Source organism: Tinamus guttatus, unplaced genomic scaffold (genome assembly GCF_059628265.1).
Source record: "Tinamus guttatus ecotype Peru unplaced genomic scaffold, ASM5962826v1 Tinamus_guttatus_pri_ptg000153l, whole genome shotgun sequence".
Classification (NCBI taxonomy): Eukaryota; Metazoa; Chordata; class Aves; order Tinamiformes; family Tinamidae; genus Tinamus; species Tinamus guttatus.
In genome coordinates this window covers 3,328,697-3,346,421 of record NW_028288687.1, presented here as the reverse complement: position 1 = coordinate 3,346,421, position 17,725 = coordinate 3,328,697, and the positions used below count along the sequence as shown (strand labels likewise).

General features: G+C 59.4%; 3 protein-coding genes across 3 annotated transcripts; 1 reads left to right on the top strand and 2 right to left on the bottom strand.

Moving 5' to 3' along the window:
* Positions 1 to 1,897: 1,897 nt before the first annotated feature.
* On the bottom strand, positions 1,898 to 3,722 carry LOC148595115 (maestro heat-like repeat-containing protein family member 7). The gene is made up of 4 exons (XM_088522488.1): positions 3,561 to 3,722; positions 2,968 to 3,120; positions 2,639 to 2,793; positions 1,898 to 2,158 (listed from the first exon to the last, which is right to left on the bottom strand). Exons 1-4 carry the CDS (start codon positions 3,720 to 3,722, stop codon positions 1,969 to 1,971), a joined length of 660 nt encoding a protein of 219 aa, XP_088378614.1. The 3' UTR covers positions 1,898 to 1,968.
* Positions 3,723 to 7,126: 3,404 nt separating this feature from the next.
* On the bottom strand, positions 7,127 to 8,463 carry PARS2 (prolyl-tRNA synthetase 2, mitochondrial). The gene has a single exon (XM_010215433.2). The coding sequence runs from the start codon at positions 8,461 to 8,463 to the stop codon at positions 7,135 to 7,137; it is 1,329 nt and encodes a 442-aa protein (XP_010213735.2). The 3' UTR covers positions 7,127 to 7,134.
* Positions 8,464 to 10,252: 1,789 nt separating this feature from the next.
* CIMAP2 (ciliary microtubule associated protein 2) lies at positions 10,253 to 14,577 on the top strand. Its single transcript, XM_088522487.1, has 8 exons — positions 10,253 to 10,273; positions 10,360 to 10,476; positions 10,919 to 11,047; positions 11,125 to 11,262; positions 11,360 to 11,524; positions 11,953 to 12,081; positions 13,495 to 13,625; positions 14,481 to 14,577. Exons 1-8 carry the CDS (start codon positions 10,253 to 10,255, stop codon positions 14,575 to 14,577), a joined length of 927 nt encoding a protein of 308 aa, XP_088378613.1.
* The last annotated feature ends 3,148 nt before the right edge of the window (positions 14,578 to 17,725 follow it).

Below are 17,725 nucleotides of genomic sequence, written 5' to 3'. Positions count from 1 at the left end.
AGTGCCGCCAGACTGCTCTGAACAATTGCTGCCAACGCTCCGACACGCGCGATAACAACCAGTTCCATGTCCTACACGGCCAGGCACGGATCTGCTTCCCCGTGCACGCCCGCTGTGCACATGGAGACTAACAGGACTAACCGGGCAAAGAGCTCCCAGATCCCGGTCTGGGCTGCAAACTGTCCCGGGAAGAGGGAGGAGCTCAGGGTCCACATGGGCAATGTGCTCATCTCTGGCAATCCTGTTTCTTGTCCCAGAGAGCACAAGACCCCTGGAATGTTGCAGCAAGGCAAAGCATGTCTGCTGTTTCCTCTGCACTCATCGTCTCCTGGAATTTCTCCAATTTCACAGAGCGCTCCCCAGCTTCCCCTCGGCTCATTTGATCCAGGAAAGCAGATGCTGAGTTCAATGCCAGGGGATTTGCCAGGAAAGAAGCCCCAAAGCCAGTGCCTTTCTGAACCACCACGGCTCATGTTGAGCTAATGAACCTCACCTCAACAAAAAAGGCCATCGCTGTGATTTTGAGCTGCTTGTCCCCTTGTTCAAGGAATGGCACCAGATGATACAAGATCCTGCAAAGCTCGCGGAAATTGTAGCGGACCATGGCTCTGAGACGGCAGATAAAAAAGATGTTTATTCCAGGGAAAAGTCACTGGAGTCTTTCATGTGAGGGAGGGAATGAGCACAGCTGCAAGCAGCAACTTACCTTGCAAGCAAGCTCACCCCTCGGTGGTGATTTTGAGGAGTGATGAGCATGTCCCAGCCGCCCTCCCTCTCCACCAAGGCGAGCTCATGGTGGCAGCCCATCTTCAGGAGAAGGGTCTTGACGGCCTCCACCGCACAGCTGTGGAGTGAGAGCAGCACCATCAGGGAGGGATCGCGCCAGCCCCGCTCTCCTTGGGCTCAGCGTCACCGCGCTGTGTGGCAGGGCTCGAGAGCAACGCATTGAGCACACAGATGGGGCAGAGCCACGGGGCATCTCAGCGCATGCAGTGCCTGGCTTTGGAGCCTGCAGGAGGGCGGCTCCAGCAGGGTGCTCCTGCCGTGGGCAGGGGGACTAGGTGGCCTCTTAAATTCTGGGGGGACACGGATCTGCCACAAAGCCCTCAGCGACAGTGGCACAGTTGTGGCTTGTGACCTCTAGATGGGGCTGGTCCCCGGGGAGTTGGACAGCTCTCTCCCAAAGAGTTCACTGCCCACAGCAGGATGGCAAAATCAGAGCAGGCTCACGGAGATGGCACCTCTCAGTGCTGCTGGGAGGGATGTTAGCACATCCCGAGGTGAGGAGAACCGCTCTGTCTGCCCCTTGGGATTTCTACCTTGGCCTTGGCTTGCTGGAGGTGATGGGGACCCACTGTGCCCACACAGGGTGGCAGTAGGGGTGCAGGGCATAGGGAGGGGGGCTGTGACAAGGGGCTGCCAGCACGAACTCCTGGGGTTGTCACAAGAAAGTCACTCTGGCCAGACAGACAGACAGGAGAGGGCCCAGAGCGTGAAGCCAGCGGAGGGGCTCGCGGGGCAGAGCTCACGTGGGGCCGTGCTCACCCCGCGGCCGGCAGCCCCACGCGGCTCCGCGGCACGGCGAGCCCCGCGCCGTAGCGCGCCTGCACCAGCAGCGCCACGAGCAGGCGCGGGAAGAGGCGGGCGGTGACGGCGCTTGGGCCCTTGTGCACGGAGAGCACCTCGCACACGGCGCTGGCTGCCTGCGGGGGGGAAGCACACGTGTGCAATCCTGAAATCCCTTCACCGTCAGCCCTCGCATGGAAAAGGGAAGGCTGGACACTCAGGGCACGGTCTCCAAGGATGGGAAAGGACCGGCTGGTGGGTAGAGCCGTGGGGAGCAAAAGGCACCAGGTGGGGCACAGCATTCCATGAGAACAGGGCGCACAGATGGAGAGGGGCAGCGTTTCCAGAGGAGCGCTGTCCTGCCTCCCTCCTGCAGGAATCACTGGGCCAGATTCTCCGCTCTCAGGCCTCCCGCTCTGCTCCTGGGAGCGGGAAGGTCCGAAGGCTCCTTACGGCAATGGGCGCTGTGGACGCTTTCTCCCCGTCGGTGCCGGGCCGCTCCCGCAGCCTCCGCAGCAGGATGTTCATGAGGCGCTGGGTGTCAGGGACCACCCTGGCCTTGATGAGAGCCCTCCACATCGCGGCAGCATCCCTGCAGCGTCGGGAAGGTCACCACAAACGGGCACTCACAGTGCCCCTGCAACAGCCCCACAACCACCACTGGAGAGTGCTCTATCCATACAGCAGATCCTGACACCAGCTCGGGCACCAGGCTAGAGCAAACTTGGTGCCCACACACACGATGGGGGTCTTGTGCCACCAGACCCTGTTCCATCTGTAGATAGTCTCCCTTGGCCCATCTGGGCTTGGAGAGGTGCAGGGACAAATGCTCCAGCCACCCCCCGGAAGTGGTGTAGACACACTGGTCCAGTCTGGCCCTACAGGGTGTTGGCAAAAACTTGAAATCCTTGATATTGGGAAAGCAGTGGAGAAGGTGCTGAAAAGGAGCATGAAGGACTAGCCATGAGCCTGCAAACCGCTGTGGTAAGGGAAGCATTTGCTACATGGCCGTGCTAGGAGACTACCGAGAGGGCAGAAGCAGCAAGGTGCACAAGAGCAGAGACCCCCGTACTTGTCCAGGGGCAGCTGGAAGCTCAGGAGGGCTGTGGTGGCCTCCTCCATGAAAGCGTGAGCCAGCAGGAACAGCCAGGTCAGGACAGCGTGCCGAGCTCGGGAGCGCTGGAGGCTCCCGAGGTGCTGGTAGAAACCAAACACAAGCGTGGGCACCTAGGAGGGAACCACGGAGGTGACGTCCTCTGTGCGCTGTGGAGGCTCTGCAGTTATCTCCAGACTTCCTACCCATTTTCTTACAGTCCGCATTGCAGGCAATATCAACACAACACGCAATGAAAGCATCCCAATTCTGGTACTTCTAAACCTTCCCTCACATCCATTAGTTACCTTTGCTTGCAGCCCGTGTTTATACTTGTTCAGGATTAAAGTCAGGGCAGCTTTTGATGCCTCAATGCTGCTCTCACTGGCTTCCTTCAGGCTCCCCGTAACCGTCAGTATAAGATCTGTCAACTGATTGGGGGTGAGAAGCTGCCCCAGGTCCTGACGGGAGAAGAAACAAAACAAGCAGTTGGCCGAGCCCAAGGCAGCTGAGCTGTACACAGTGTGACTGGGCAGCTACCAGGCTTCTATTTCCAGCATAGGAACTGTGGAACATCCCCCAGTTGAGCCATGCTCAAAGTATCTCCTTGCTGTGGGATGCTGCAGAAGCTGACAGCTCACATGGATCCAAGTAGGATCATAGATGTGTTTGAGGAAGAGAAGTTTAAGGGGAAAGATGAAAGCAACCCAGGCCACCTGAGGGAGTCCCTGAGCCACAGGTGCCTGGGAGCTGGGGGAGCACTCAAAGTGCTGCTCCCTCACAGTGCCCCGGGCACCTGGCTTTGGCCAAGTCTCCACATCTGCAGCAGTGCCCGAGGGGAGATGTGGTCCAGGTGAGGCTGCAGGAAGCCGCTTCCTCCCAGCCACGAGGCAGGATTTACCTTGATTATTTCCAGGAATTTGGTGTGTGTCTCAGGGGACTCCAGTAAATCCAGGTTCTCCTCCTGCTCTTGCTCTGCTTTTCCCCAGAGAATCTTGGTGCCAGGCACTAGGAAGCAAAGATGAGTCACTCTGCGCTTCGTGATCCACTTGCCCACAGCCATGACGGGTGGGCAGCACCACTTCCATGGCAAACACAGGGAGCATCCCTGCATCCTTCCCCAGCCGGCCTTGCTTAGTGCATCCTCACAGCAAACTGCACGAGCTCCCCGAGAGAACTTTCAAATGCCGTAACCCATTTACAGAAGCTTAAAACAAGTGCGAATGTTTCCTCCTTTGGGGAGGAAGCCTCCGCTTGCCGCTCTGCTGCGGCTGGCGGCCGCACGTGCACCCTGCCCGCAGCCCCGCGTACCTGCCTGCCGCTGCACGAGCCAGCGCAGGACCTGCAGGCCCTGCAGAGCCTCCCTGCTGACGGCCGCGCCGGGCGCCCCCACGCACGCGAGCAGCCGCCCCGCCAGGAGCCCCGGCCGCGGAAACTCGGGCCGTGTCTGGCGAAACCAAGAGCAGGGCGGCAGTGGGGACAGCGCTCTCCTAACAGAGCCACGAGGAGCCTTCCCGCCACCGAGGATCGCTCACGTGGAACCGGGGGGAGCTGGCTGCGGATTTCAGCAAGCCGAGCGTGGTGCTCACGGCTCTTGCGCGCTCGTGGACCTTCTCCGATGCCATCCATGGGTCTACGTGCTGACAGGGGAGCAGGGCAGGCTGTGCTAGCGCCCTGACACAACCAGCAACACCTTGCGCGCCGGGTCCCACCACCCCGCTGGGAAAGGTGCCCATCTTCCTGCTTGTGCTCAGGCCTTCCAGGGCTGGGGCAAACGCCCGTGACTCACACCTACAGCAGGGGCAATAGGGCACAAGCTCCACAGTGCAGTTACAGGCGCAGAGCCCTCCCAGGTCCTCGCACGCCTTCGCATGCCGCTCGCGAGGCCCCGCGCGGGCGCTGCTTACGTCCAGGAGGCCCTGCAGCTCGGCGGGGTTGGCCTTCTCCAGCAGCAGGCCGCTCAGCAGCCGCCCCAGCGCCTCCATCAGCTCGGTCTGTGCACGCTGAGGAGGGAAAACGGCGTTTTCCAGAGCCAAGGAAGGCTTGGGAGAGCACAGCCAGCGCTACTCCCATGGATGATGAGGTGCAGAAGTTCTCATCTCAAGCCTGGGAGAAAGGGGCTGCAATGCTGGGCATGGAGTGTTTCTCCTTGGCCCAGCAACCACTTCTGCAAGGTCAGAGCAAGGCTGAAGGGGACCCCAAGGACCACCTGCAGCCAGACGCTTCCCCAGTACGTTTGCTGCTGGTATGGGGTGTCTGACAACCATGATGGCAGCGTGCTCGGACACAGCGCGGCACCGCGCTCCTGCACTCACTGCACAGGCGGGATGGAGGAAGGTCTCCGGAGGGCTTTAACTCAAATCCCTGCTCCTGCGCTGGGGAAGAAGGGCCAGACCTCCACATGTGGGCAGACAGTCACCTGGGCACCAGTCACGTCGGCCTCCACCAGGGTCTCGGCTGAGGGGAGGGCGAGGGTGCTGGCCAGGCAGCTGGTGACCACTGCCGCCTTCTCCTTCGTCTCCAAGAGCGGCTGCGTTTGGCTGCGAGGGAAGGGAGCTCCAGTCGGACAGCCTTCGGATGAAGAGGTGTGGAAGGTGCTTGGCCTTGCGGGGGACACGGACAGGGTTCAGCCCCATGCCCGAGGGGCTCAGGACAAGCCCAAGTCACGGTGGTGCCCATGGTGTCCTGCATGGCGCAGTGGCCAAACCCAGAGCAGAGCCCTCGGATGCATCGCAATGAGGAAGGATCAGATCCATGCAGAACACCACGAGCTTGGCCGCAGGCCTGGGAACATCATGCCCAAGCAGCCAGGTGTGCAGTCCTTTCCACGTGGCGTGGCTGGGTCCCCCTCCACGCTTTGAGAAAGGCCTGACAGCCACGGCATCACTGCCAGGCGCGTTGGGTACCTGAGACTGGCGATGAGCAGGAGTCCTCGGCAGCGCGCCCTGTTTGTGGAGACATCCCACGAGCCCGGGGGCAGGTTGTTCAGGTGCTCCTGCAAGCCCGTGAGAGACCAGACCGGCATTGGAGATGGCACCTCCTCACTCGGACACTCACTGGAGCTCCCTCTCCTTCAGTGTCCACGGTGAGGCATGAAACTGTGTTCCTCAGAGCACTGACACAGGCCCAGTGCCTCCAAATATTTGGTGACCACCTCTGCTTGCAAGCAGCAGCAATTGCTTTGCAACAGCTGGAGATGTGTCCGAGCTCTCTCCGTGACCCTCTGTCCGTCCTTGAAACCCCATCCCCCTGAAGGAATCCCCCCCAGAGCTTACCAGGACCTGGCGGATCTGCGTGAGCTTCTGGCTGCAGTGATAGGCAGCGTCCTGGGCTGCACTGCCGGCTCTGCTGTCCATTTCCTTCCCCAGCCACGGAGCCACCTTATGCAGGGGGGAAATAGCTCCCACTAGAGCCCAGCTTCCCTTGTGACACCATGGAGAGCCGCAGGCACCACCTGAGCAAGGCGTTAAAGGGACTCCCCCTTCCCCACTAGCATCCGTCCACTCCCTAGATCCTGCCTGCTCCGCTGCCTGCACTCCCGCCGTGGTGTCCAAAGGGGATCCGAAGGGCGGCTGCCGGCTGTGCCTCGCTGAAGGGGCTCCCCAGCTGGGAGGGCACTGCGGCTCCATCTGCCCGCCTGGGTGCTCAGCGCCCGCTCCTCTGCCCTGGCTGTGGCTCGGGCATGCCAGGCTGCACGTGCTGGGCTCGCTGGTGCTGCCCCTCCATGTCCCGGCCTCGCAGCACACCCAGCTGGGCGCCGCGCTCCGCTGGAGCCTGTTCCATGCCCTGGGCACAAGCGTGACATCACACACGTCACAGCTATTTGCTGGAAGGCCGCCGTTCCGGTGTGGAAGCTGTGTGCTGCAGCTCCCCGCCGCAGCCAGCCCGCTGCCCATGCATCGCTCCTCCGCACCCCGACCCTCATATCCCACATGCTGCGGCTCCACGCTCCGCCGTACGCCTGGGAGCCCTGCTAAGCGCTCTGTTACCCCGGAGCCTGCCCGGAGCACGGGGAGCTGCTGGGAGCTGCCTGCTCCAGGGGAGCCCCAAGGAGACCCCCCTGCTTTCCAGCTGCCACCCCCACAGCATCAACCCATCCCCAGCAGCTACTGTCATCTCCCCAGCTGCAGACTGCGCTGGAGGTGCCCAACACCTCTCCTCATTTTATTTCCTGCAGATTCATCTGCCAAGGCATCGTCACAGTGAAAACAGCGCTCACAATCACCAGAAAAGAGCTCATTTTCCCTCCCTCTTAAAATCCAGCATTCGGCCTGCAGGAAAACCCTCCCGTCTCCGCTGCAGCTGCCTCTGCTGCGCGGTGCATTCGGTGGGGGAGGCGCCAGCTACCCACCCTGTGCGGTGGTAGCCAAGGGCGCAAGTGCCTGGAGGGCACACACAGCTCCTGTGAGTCCCCGAGGAGACCTGGGGCTATTTAGGTACATGCAGAGCAGCGCAGAGCACCACAGATTCGGACTTTAAGAAACCCGCACTTTACTCAGCAAGTCAATGACACCCTCCCTGGTGAGGAACGTGACCTCGCCAGCGTTTTGACTCCAAACCTCAAACACAGCAGGATTGTCACAAGCCTTCTTCCCGGCTACTACCACGTACGGGTAGCCCAGCCTGTTGGCGTCTTTTAGTCTTTTGCCAATGGTCAGCTGAGTCCGGTCATCCAGCACCAGGTCGTCGGCGAGCTGCGGCGCAGCTTCAGCCACGTCGTCGTAGAGGCGCTCCAGGAGCGCGGCTCCCTCCTCCTCCCTGCTGCCCTTCTTGGGGGGAATGAAGCACACCTGGTAGGGGGCAATGAGGCTGGGCCAGCGGATGCTGTCCTCCGTGGAAAGCACCTCCACGGCGGCCGCCAGGATGCGAGTGACCCCCAGGCCGTAGCAGCCCATCTCTGCCAGCTGCAGCTTGTTCTCGGGGGTGAGGAAGGTAGCGTTGAACACCGAGGAGTACTTGGTGCCCAGGTAGAACGTGTGCCCCACTTCGATGCCTCGTGTGCGGGTGAGCGGCTCCCCGCACGTGGGACAAGCCGCTTGCTCCGCATTTATCGTTTCCACGTTGGCCGCAAAGTGCCCAGCGGGGCACAGGGCCAGCCTGTCCTCGCCGATCTCGGCCGGCAGCTGGAACTCGTGCGAGACGGTGCCGCCGATGCTGCCCGTGTCCGCCTGCACCTGCACGACGCGGAGGCCCAGGGCCTGGAAGAGGCGCCCGTAGGCGTCGCGCACGAGCTCGTAGGAGCGGCGCGCGGCCTCCGCGGACACGTCGAACGTGTACATGTCCTTCATGTGGAACTCGCGCCCGCGCAGCAGGCCCAGGCGCGGCTTGGGCTCGTCCCGGAACTTCCTGGTGACCTGGTAGAGGCGGAGCGGCAGCTGCCGGTAGGAGAGGTTGCTCTGGGCGGCCAGCAGCTCGGTGACGGCCTCCTCGTGCGTGGGCGCCAGGCAGTAGCCCTTGCCGTGCCGGTCGGCCAGACGGAAGAGCTCGGCGCCCATGCGCTCCCAGCGCCCGCTGGCCTTCCACGCCTCGGCGGCGCTCAGGCAGGGCATGCTCAGCTTCTGCCCGCCCACCGCGCGCATGGCGCCGTCCACGAGCGCCACGAGCTTCTCGAGGGCGCGCACGGCCGCGGGCAGGTAGTGGTAGCAGCCCGGCGCGGCGGGGCTGATGAGGCCGCCCTGCACCATGAGCCGGTGGCTCCTGCACGGCGTCTCGCCACCCGCCGCGGCCGCCTCGCCGCCCTCCGCCCAGGCCAGCGGCTGGAAGAGCCGCGACACCTGCAGCCGCGGCCGCAGCAGCGACGCCATGGCCGCCGGGACCGGGACCGCGACACCGGGGCCGGGACCGGGACCGGGGCCGGGGCCTCCCGCCGCCGCCTCAGGCGCCCCGCGCCCGCAGGAGCCGCCGCCGCCCCCCGACCAATGGGGAGGAGGGCCTCGAGTCACGTGGCGCGCTCCTCTGCCCGCCCGCCTGCGCAGAGCGGCCCGGGCTATCGCGGAAGTGCTTGTGCCTTTCTATCCGCCGGGAGGCTCCGTCTCGGTGGCCCCTAGATGGCTCCGAGGGCGGGGCGGGGGGCAGTTCTAAGATGGCGTCGCCGGGGCCTTGCGAGGCCTTTTCCAGCGCCTCGTAGATAAATAAAGATCTTCCGTCTAAGGTCGCTTTTTTTTTGGGGGGGGGGGGGGGGGGGGGCGTTACTAGACGGAGATCAGTGCAGTGCTGCGGTCTTCAGCCTCCTGCTCGCGGCTGAAGGAAAGGAGAATCCCCATGGTCGGATCCCAGCGTGGATCCGAGTGTTATCCCCTGCTGCCAGCGGCAGGAGGTGCCTCTTCCCTGAGCCCCGTTTCACGAGGCGCTAAGTAACCCTTTTAAAGTATAAGAAGGCAAGAATGAGCCCCGGTTTTATTTTAAAAAATGAGACGTGAGGAAAGTTTCATGATTCTCTTTTAATGGGAAATACACGTTAGTGAGTGCTCCCATGCAGAGAGGTCTGGAATTGGGAAAATCAAGGGATCCACGGGCACGTTTCTGATGCTCCCGATTAGTTTAGGAGCATTAAGGTCATTAACTGCTTGAGTTAGACTGGGCATTGCGTGAGGCTGCCCGGAGCGGCGCGGGGGCCCCTTGGCAGCCCCGTGCCGGAGCCAGGATCTGATCCAGCTCCCCCGCGCTGGGCAGTGCCGACGCTGCCGGAGCAGCCCCTCCTGCTTCATCAGGTGGTTGCTCCTTCCTAGGTGCTTCCCGACACGACTGGATGAGCTCCTGGAGGAGGATCTGCCCACAGGCATCACTTACTTACCCTCCTCACATGATGCCCTGGGAATTCAAGTTGCTCCTGCTTGTCCCTTCCTGCCCTGGGTGAAGACAGGCTCCCAGGGCAAAGGCTGTTTGCCCGATTATTTGAATTACAAATTATTTGAATCCAGCTTGATGATGGGGCTGCTGGTGCCAGTGCTGGTGGGATTTGCAGAGGACATCCCGTGCTGTATCGCATATCCCTTGGGCCGTCTCCTGCTTGCCTGGGAAGTTGAATAATTCTGCCAGGATGGGAGGGTGGTCTTCTGCGCTTGGCATCGCCCGTCCAAGCTGCAGGAGAAAACACATTTCTATCAGCGACTCGGTGCCTGCTGTGCTGATCAAAGAGGCACGAGATTCTCGCGTTGATGCGCCAGGACGGTGTTTTAGTTGGGAGGGTTCAACGAGAGACATGGTCTGCAGGGGAAGCTGCTCTCTTGTATTACACTGATGGAAGGACTGAGCGCCGGGGCAGCACAAGGCTCCCGTTGAAGGCAGAAGCAGCCCCGAAAGCTCTAGGGCCGCCGCGGGGCCGGGCATCCTGCAGCCGTTCCCTAGGGAACGTGGGATGCGGGCGCCGGCACCGCGGACACGGGCAGCGAGGGAGAGCGGAGCTCCCCACTGCCCACCTCTGGGCAGGCGCCATCCCGAACAAGGAGGTGCCGGGGAACACACGCAGTGATCCCAGCCCCTCCGCGGGATCCGCCTTGGTGGGAAGGCAGCTTGGAGGCAGCTGGGCTTTGTGTTGCAGGGAGGAGCGTCGGCCTGGCCGGCTCGGAGCAGAGGAAGGCTGGGCAGGAGGCCATGGGGAGCCGGAGCCGCACGGTGCGGCCGGGGCTGCGGCGGGGCATGCGGTGGGGCCGGGCGGCGCAGGCCGGGCCCAGCTGCGCCCTGACCCTCCCTGCCTGCAGGCAGAACCGCTGGGCCCAGGCGCCTACAACATCAGAGACTTCCTGCAGGAGAAGCGGCCCTCGAGCCTCAGGGGCGTCTGCGACACCAGGGAGAGGCGGTTTCGAGATGTCCTTAGGGTACGTCCTGCCTTCCAGCCTCACGCTGTGAAAGTCCGATCCTGGGGCGGGCAGGTGCCCACTGCCCTGTGGGGCTGCAGGGCTCGGCCGATGTCGGCAGGGCAGGGATGCCAGTTCTCCTGCAGCATGAAAGCCTGTGACACCAGCGAGAGTCCTTGCCCCTGCACAAAGCAGCGTCCTGCCCCACTTTGGAGTACAAAACCAGCCACAGTTGGGGTTGAACATATGCAATCCAGCTGTTCCTACATCAGTATGGCAGCCACCAGGCACCGCAGGGGTGATGGGGTTGGATACCTCCGTAACGCGGAGCTACTGAGCTAGGAGAGCAGAGAGCAAGGGATGTGCCCAGCGCCTGCACACACCGAGCGCCCAGGGAGGTGGCAGAGCCCCTGTGGGACCAGGGTGCCCCGTCCCGTCCCATCCTGTCCCGTCTCTCCCACAGGACTGTTACCCCGGCCCCGGCACCTACGACCCATGGCGGCAGCGCCGCGAGGAGCCGGCCGGGCGCCCCGCCGGCACGCGGGGCGTCATGGACAGCCGGACACCCCAGCGCGTCCTGCCCGCCACCCTGGCAAGTGCCACCCCTGCCCTGCACAGCGCTGGCACCGGCCCCGCTGCCGGCCCTGACGGCCCCGCTCGGCCCCGCAGGGCAGCGGCTTGGGGCCGGCCACCTACAACCTGCCCAACAGCATCGACGAGCTGCTGGGGCGCGTGGTGAGCGTGCGCGGCCCCTACGAGCTCTTCTCGGGCGACAGGTCGCAGCCAGCGCTCCGGGAGCAGCGCGAGGTGCGTGGCCCGGCGGGGCAACGGGCAGCCTCGGAGCCGGGCTCGTGCCCGGAGCCAGCCCCGAGCCGCCTGCGCTCCGCAACGTTGTCCCCGGCAGCACAAAGGCGGCGAGCTGAGCAGCGGCGCCGTCAAGAGCTTCGTGGAGGAGCTGGCGTCCAGGGACAACAAGCAGAAGGGGCGCTTCAGCACCGTGCCGAGGGAGCCGGGCCGCCCTGCCGAGAGGATCTGCTGGGCCACGCTCAGCCAGTGCCCCCGGGACGCGGTGAGGGAGAGCGCGGCCTGGAGCTGCCAACTCACCCTGCGGCGCGGGAGTGTGGGCAGGAGCTGGGGCTGCAGCGGGGCGGGAGGCTCTGCCCCACGGAGCTGGGGCTGCAGCGGGGTGAGAGGCTCTGCCCCACGGAGCTGGGGCTGCAGGGGGGCAGGAGCGACCGGTTCGTGCAGCGGGTGCTGGACAGCAGCGAGGGCAGCTGGCAGCTCCCGGCTTCCTAACGCGTGGTGGCCATGGCTGGCCGCAGGCCGACGTGTGGTAGCCGCTGCTCGCGTGGCTTGCCAAAGCTCCTGCTGGCCCTGGCCCAGGGCTGCGTATAATGCGAGGGTTTGTGCTAGGGCCTGGCAGAGGGACCCTCCGCTGTGAGGTCAGCAGCTCCTTTACCAGCAAACCGAAATGTAAGCGGTTTCCTTTTGTTGCAGTTTGCTGCAGGGCCAGGCTCATATGACCCAAAGCCGTTTGAGAGGTCAGAATCCTTCAACCAACCCCCATTTTGGTCATCCGCCAAGAGATTTGACAGAAGGTCCTGCTGCCTCTATGCTGGGAATGCGGTGAGTGGAAAGACACTGCGGCAAGACAAGGACAGGGGGACTGTCCTGCTCTGAGCTTCCTCCTCGACCATCCCCAGGCCATCGCTGGTCCCCCTGCTAGAGGACAAAATGGTGCAGGATGCACCTCGTCCCACACATCTAAAGCTTCTGTGTCCTCAGCACCTTCTGAGCAAGGGATGTCCTGCACTGGGATACAGTGACCTCAGGAGGTGCCTTCTCTCCCCATTGACTAGCAAGGAACCCGAGTGACTTGGCCAGGTGCCAAGGCTTTAGACAGGAGCTTGGCCCACTCATGCTACTGTCATTCTTGCACAAAAGGGGTTGCTGAAGAATAAGAGGTGAAGCCCCTCATCCCCACAGCTGCAAAGTCCTACCAAATCAATGGAGAAACACATGTAGCCTTGGAAGCTGAGCCCCTTTCTCCCGTGCTTCCTAAGGCTTCCCCGCTGCTGCTCTTGTCCTCCGGAGCACGTGCAGGTGCCAGAGCGCTGCTCGAGCAGTGACACCAGCACGACCCACGTGTGCGTGGGTTGTGGCTCTGCGCCTGGTGGCACGGCCATACACAGCCCCTGCACAGCCGGCACGAGGGGCCAGGCCAGCATCCACTGCCACCTTGTCTCTGTCAGTGTCACCATCCCCCTGTCCCCACTCTTTGACTCAGCCCCGGTTCCATTTCGGGATGGGGACAGCAAGGAGACTGTCTGCTCTGAGCTCTTTCAGGTGCTCCATGAATCCTCCTAGAAAGTTACATATTCTGCTGCTTAAAAGCAGCTATTTCTCCTCGCGGCAGCAGCAACACGCCGTGCAGGTGCGAGCCCTTCCCTTAGTACCGTCCTCAGAGCCGCATTCATCTTCGTGGCTTCCCCACGGAGAGCCAGAACAAAGCGGAGAGGGCTCAAAGCAGACGGCGAAAGCTTTAGTCTGAAATAGTCCACCCTGGCGAGGAGCGAGGAGCAGACTTCCACGGGGCTCCTTTCCTTCATGTGGCTGAGTGTGGAACAGGCAACTTGAAAGAGGTCAAGGATGAAGACACCTTCCTAATTGCTGGGGGGAGCCGGGCGGTGCCGTTTCAGCGGCGCGGTTGCAGCAAAGCAGCCCTCGCCTCGAGCTGGCGGCAGGCAAGCGGGGAGGCCGTCTGAGCCAGCACAGTTAATCAGGCCCAACTTCTCTGCAGACCGCTGTGACTTAAAGGAGCTGCTTGTGAAGGGCACTGCTTGGGCTAACACCGATTAACAGGTCTCCTCCTCCCTCCCCTGATACTTAGACATGGTTTTGTTAATATATTCCACAGATTGTTGTATTTTTTGCTACCGAAGGGCTGCTCCTGGGAAGCCCTCCTGCCTTTGCCCTCCATTGCGTCACCCATGTTGCCCCTGCGATGATGGGCAACCAGCTGTGACCTTCTCCTTGCAGAATCCCGTAGGTGTTGGTCGCTACAACATCACCAAACACGAGAAACACACTCGGACGATCCGGTACCAGTCTCTGTACCAGAGTGAAACGCGGCGGTACCTGAGTAACCTGGAGCGGGACGCCTACTTGCTGTAAGTCCGGTGTGCAGTGGATGCTCCAGGTGTTCCATACTGGCTTCCAGGGAAAGCATTTGCCCTGAGCACCTCTCTGGAGACCACGGGTACATTGCCAAAAATTTATGACTGATGCAAGAGGCTGAAGAGCAGAGGGATGATCGTGTGGTTAGAGCAGTGGTTTGGGCCTGAGGCAGCAGTGACCACGAGGCACAGCCTGGGACAGGAGCCTGTGCCGGTAACCAGGCAGGTGGCTGCGTGCCCAGGGCTGCACTGCGCCGCCCAGCAGCCTCCAGCAAACACCCCCTATTCGCACTGTGCCTCGCTTTACTCTTTGGGGAAGGAAGCCGACGAGGCTCCCTTCCGTTATCCCTCGCAAGCACCAGGATGGAAGCCCTGAGGAACTGTTAGGAACCATCCTACTGATGGACCTCGGGACAGCCCCTTGCTTTCACCTTTGCTCATGACCAAGATTAGCAGCTGTGGTTGTGCTAAGGGCTGACAGCACTGCGAAGACTTGGGTACTTTCTCTTTGTTTTTTTTCTATTTTTTTCCCCATCTCAACTGAATGTAACTGAGGGAGGAGGAAGCAGAAGGAAAGGCAGCTTTCAGCATTGCGCAGCTTGGTTAATTTTGCAGTTCCAGCAGGTATAAAAACCAGCCTGAACGCCAAGCAGGACCTGTGATTCAAACACGGTGAATGGATTGCTGTGATCAAACAGCACGAGCCCTCAAATCACTTTGCAGGCTAAAGTGGTACTTCCAAGGGAATAGCCAGGCTTTAAAGCTCTGCTCACCTCCAAGCTCATTAAGATTAACAAGATTAATCCAGCCAAGAAGTTGAGCCCACTGAATTGCATCCTCTTTTCACAGTGAGCGGCTCAAGCCTTCTGCTAAGAGCAACTGGAATGATTTGATTGCTGCTCCGCATCGCCCAGCTGCCTCTGAAGAAATTACCGCTGTTTTCTGAACTTTTGATGGGGCTGAAAAGCAGTGAAACTGTGAGTAAGGAAAAGTGCAAACAAGCTGTGGACACACCAGTGGATGAGGCTGTGTAGATAAAAATACCTAAGAGGTGGTGGTGGTGTGAGAATCAAGAGCAGGAAACAAGTTGTCTTATTCTGTGCTAATTAAATGGCCTTCCTTGGACAAACAACAGACTAACTCATTATTCTCAGTAATTCATTACTGCACCTTCAGCCCATATAGAAGCTTAAGAGGATGTCAGAAACCACATGCCCCGTGCCATGCACAGCTCCCTTAGTGTTATTTCCTTTCCAACTGCACCACACTACTGAGAGGAGTCATCCGCATCTGCTACTCTTGTGGCAGGGAGGAGAATCCCAGAGGGTGCCGCAACTCACGTTGTTCTTGTGGGAAGCAACAGGACACCTACCCCGAGGCCCAGCGGGTACAACGCGAGCGACGCTGCTCTCCCTGGGGAGCAATGAGAGCAGCCTTGTGCCCACGTACCTGTCGTGTGCGCCCTGCACCGGCGCAGCTGCCTCCTCGCCCGCTGGAACGTACAGCTGCACCGGGGGCAACAGCGCAGCCGCCTGGGAAAAGCCGCTGGGATTTAGGATCCTCGCTCCAAGCTTTGTAGGATGTCAAAGCCCTAGACGCAGGGAAGAAAGTGAAACGAGCAGAAAGCTTCAGCAATGGTCATGAAAAGGCCATAAACCTGCACGGAGAGCAAGCTGGCTCATTTAGAGTTTATCTTTCTGCAGTGTCAGAGTAGCACTTAGACCAGGCTGGAATAATTAAATTTAGGTGTGATTACATGTTAGTTAGGGCTGATTAAGTATGCTAATTAATCCACAATTACTCTTTGGTGGGGGAGAGAATTGAACACAGGTAAAACTGCGGTGATTTAAAGAAATGCTCATTATTGCAACAGGAAGGCAAGCAAAGAAGGAAATGCCCACACTGTGCTGCGTGTGAGTGTGGGCTACAGCAAAACTGCTGGGTAACGAAAGGGAGAACTGCGGAAAGGAGAGCCCATTGGGACTGAAAAAGATCTGACTGAAGGAACGCAGGACTTGGGCACCTAAATTGCAGTTTCAAGGGGATTCAGGGATTCATCAGCCTTGATTTCAGGGGAAAGTCTTGCAACTTGTATCAGGGAGGAGAACAGCACAAGGGGTATCTCCATAAACGGTGTGGGAAGGTGTTTTTTGAGGAAAGTGGGGGTGAGGATGTGAAACTCCACAGTTGAAGAGTGTTTTGAATCTTTGCCTCCAAGCCTCTGTTTGGTCCCTCAACCTAGGGGCTAGTCTATGCCAATAGCTCTCGCACCTAAATCCAAAATCATTTTTGTCTTTACAGGCCAATTGTTCACAGGGAAAGGAGGTAGTGAGGGGAAAAAAATAAGGGGAACTGACAGGATGATCTTAAGAAATACTTGTAGTTAGTAGGATGTAGCTGAGAGCTTGAGGCTCAGCTACCAGGTGCTTGCTTTGTACGGGCATGTTGTGGGGTAGAGATAAGTGCACGATCACAGCCTTCAGTAACACTGAACATCAGCACCAGGATCCTCCTGTCCCAACAGCCTCCCCACACCTTGGGCCTCCTGCTCAGAGAGCAGCTCTTCTCCGTGAGCCACTTCCAACAACACAGTAAGCACAAGAAAAAAAAGAGTGTTAAAAAAGTTAAAAAGTAAGTAATCACTCCTTAAAAGACACCATGGAACAGCACACTGGTTATTTTTATTTTAAACAGCTCATACAATGAAAAATTTCAGGACCACCAGCAGTTATGTGTGTGCATGTATGTGACTGGTATAGTCATAAGTTACAGTACCAAATCACGTCATACCAAGTTTGCTGATAAATTAGGAGTGGAAAAGAAATACAGTGCATACCTAGGGAACAGCAGTACAAAAGTGTAGATACACAGCTTAAGTAAAAGCAGTTGCATCTCTCTGGTTGTTTTACCATTACCCTTCTAAAAAACTAACCCAACTCTTGCTCGGTGCAGATTATCTCACAAGCACTGCCCTAATCACAGCATTGCCACAGGGCCAAGGAAGCTGCTCTCTCCCCGCTCCCTTTGTGGGACAGGGAGGCAGGTCACAACTCCCGTTTCCTTCACAGCCTGGAGCAGCGGAGCAAACGCTCCGGGATCACTGACCCAGCTCTGCTGGCGCCCGGCTCCCGCTTGGCTCCGGGCTGGGAGCAGCTCCGCAGGAGCGCGGCGCACGCTGCGTCTCCCCTTGCTGCTCTGCTGCCTGGCCCCGGGGGGCAGGACGTGGGGGGCTACCTCATCCACACACCGTTAGTCCAGCGCACGTTGCTGGGCCACAGGCCAAGTTAACTCGTTACTGCTTTATCATTGGTTTCATCTGGATCATAAACATCCATCTATCAATAAATAAAATCATTGGTTGAGCACTCAAATAAAAAAAGAAAAACCCAAACTACCCTCTGACAACCGTTTGATGAGCTCTTTGCATTACTCCCTACACAACCCGCAAGGACATTCCTTTTTTCCCACCTCATGCTCAGTAAGGTTTAAAGCAACTATTTCAAGCGCTGCTTGGATAACACATAGATTTGGTTTTCAGACCTGTTTCTGACTACAGGGTCGAGGCATTTCCACACTCGCACACGTTGGTGCATGATGTGCAGCCGGGCTGTCGATGCCAGCGTGCAGCCCAGCGCGACGGAACGGGCCGGTTCCCTCTGCAGGGGACTGAAGCAGCCCTTTCACAAAGTCTATCAAATGAAGCCAGCTAAAAACAAAAAAATCCAAATTTTCACTCCGAGCCTGTCCACGAGGAGAGCTTTCCTTACCCAGAGCCACTTCCTCCGAGCGGTCTTGTACAATAAAGGCTCTATCTGTCAGAACAGGACACGCTTCCTTCTCCTGCTGGTCAGGACGGAATGATCCCAAATGACTGAGGTCTTCCTCCAACTGAGCACTTATAAGGCACTAAAATTAAGCAAAACCTCCCAAAACAAAACAACAAAAAACCCACAACAACAACAACAAAATAAACTGACACATGCAAAAACTGAAAATAGTATTTGACCATATGAAATAGCAGCGATTTCTTTAGTAGTCTAGGAAGCCAGAGCATTGATATTTTGGGAAGGAAAAAACAGTGAGACCCCTAAAAA

What these genes read in the sequence shown, in the direction of transcription:
- LOC148595115 (XM_088522488.1), bottom strand. Translation starts at nt 3,722, where the DNA reads ATGGCTGTGGGCAAGTGGATCACGAAGCGCAGAGTGACTCATCTTTGC. An exon ending in AATTCCTGGAAATAATCAAG is followed by an intron (nt 3,121 to 3,560) that starts GTAAATCCTGCC and finishes TTCTCCCGTCAG; the next exon opens with GACCTGGGGCAGCTTCTCAC. An exon ending in TTCCAGCTGCCCCTGGACAA is followed by an intron (nt 2,159 to 2,638) that starts GTACGGGGGTCT and finishes CCGACGCTGCAG; the next exon opens with GGATGCTGCCGCGATGTGGA.
- PARS2 (XM_010215433.2), bottom strand. Translation starts at nt 8,463, where the DNA reads ATGGCGTCGCTGCTGCGGCCGCGGCTGCAGGTGTCGCGGCTCTTCCAG.
- CIMAP2 (XM_088522487.1), top strand. Translation starts at nt 10,253, where the DNA reads ATGGGGAGCCGGAGCCGCACG. An exon ending in GCGTCCTGCCCGCCACCCTG is followed by an intron (nt 11,048 to 11,124) that starts GCAAGTGCCACC and finishes TCGGCCCCGCAG; the next exon opens with GGCAGCGGCTTGGGGCCGGC. An exon ending in GCCAGTGCCCCCGGGACGCG is followed by an intron (nt 11,525 to 11,952) that starts GTGAGGGAGAGC and finishes CTTTTGTTGCAG; the next exon opens with TTTGCTGCAGGGCCAGGCTC.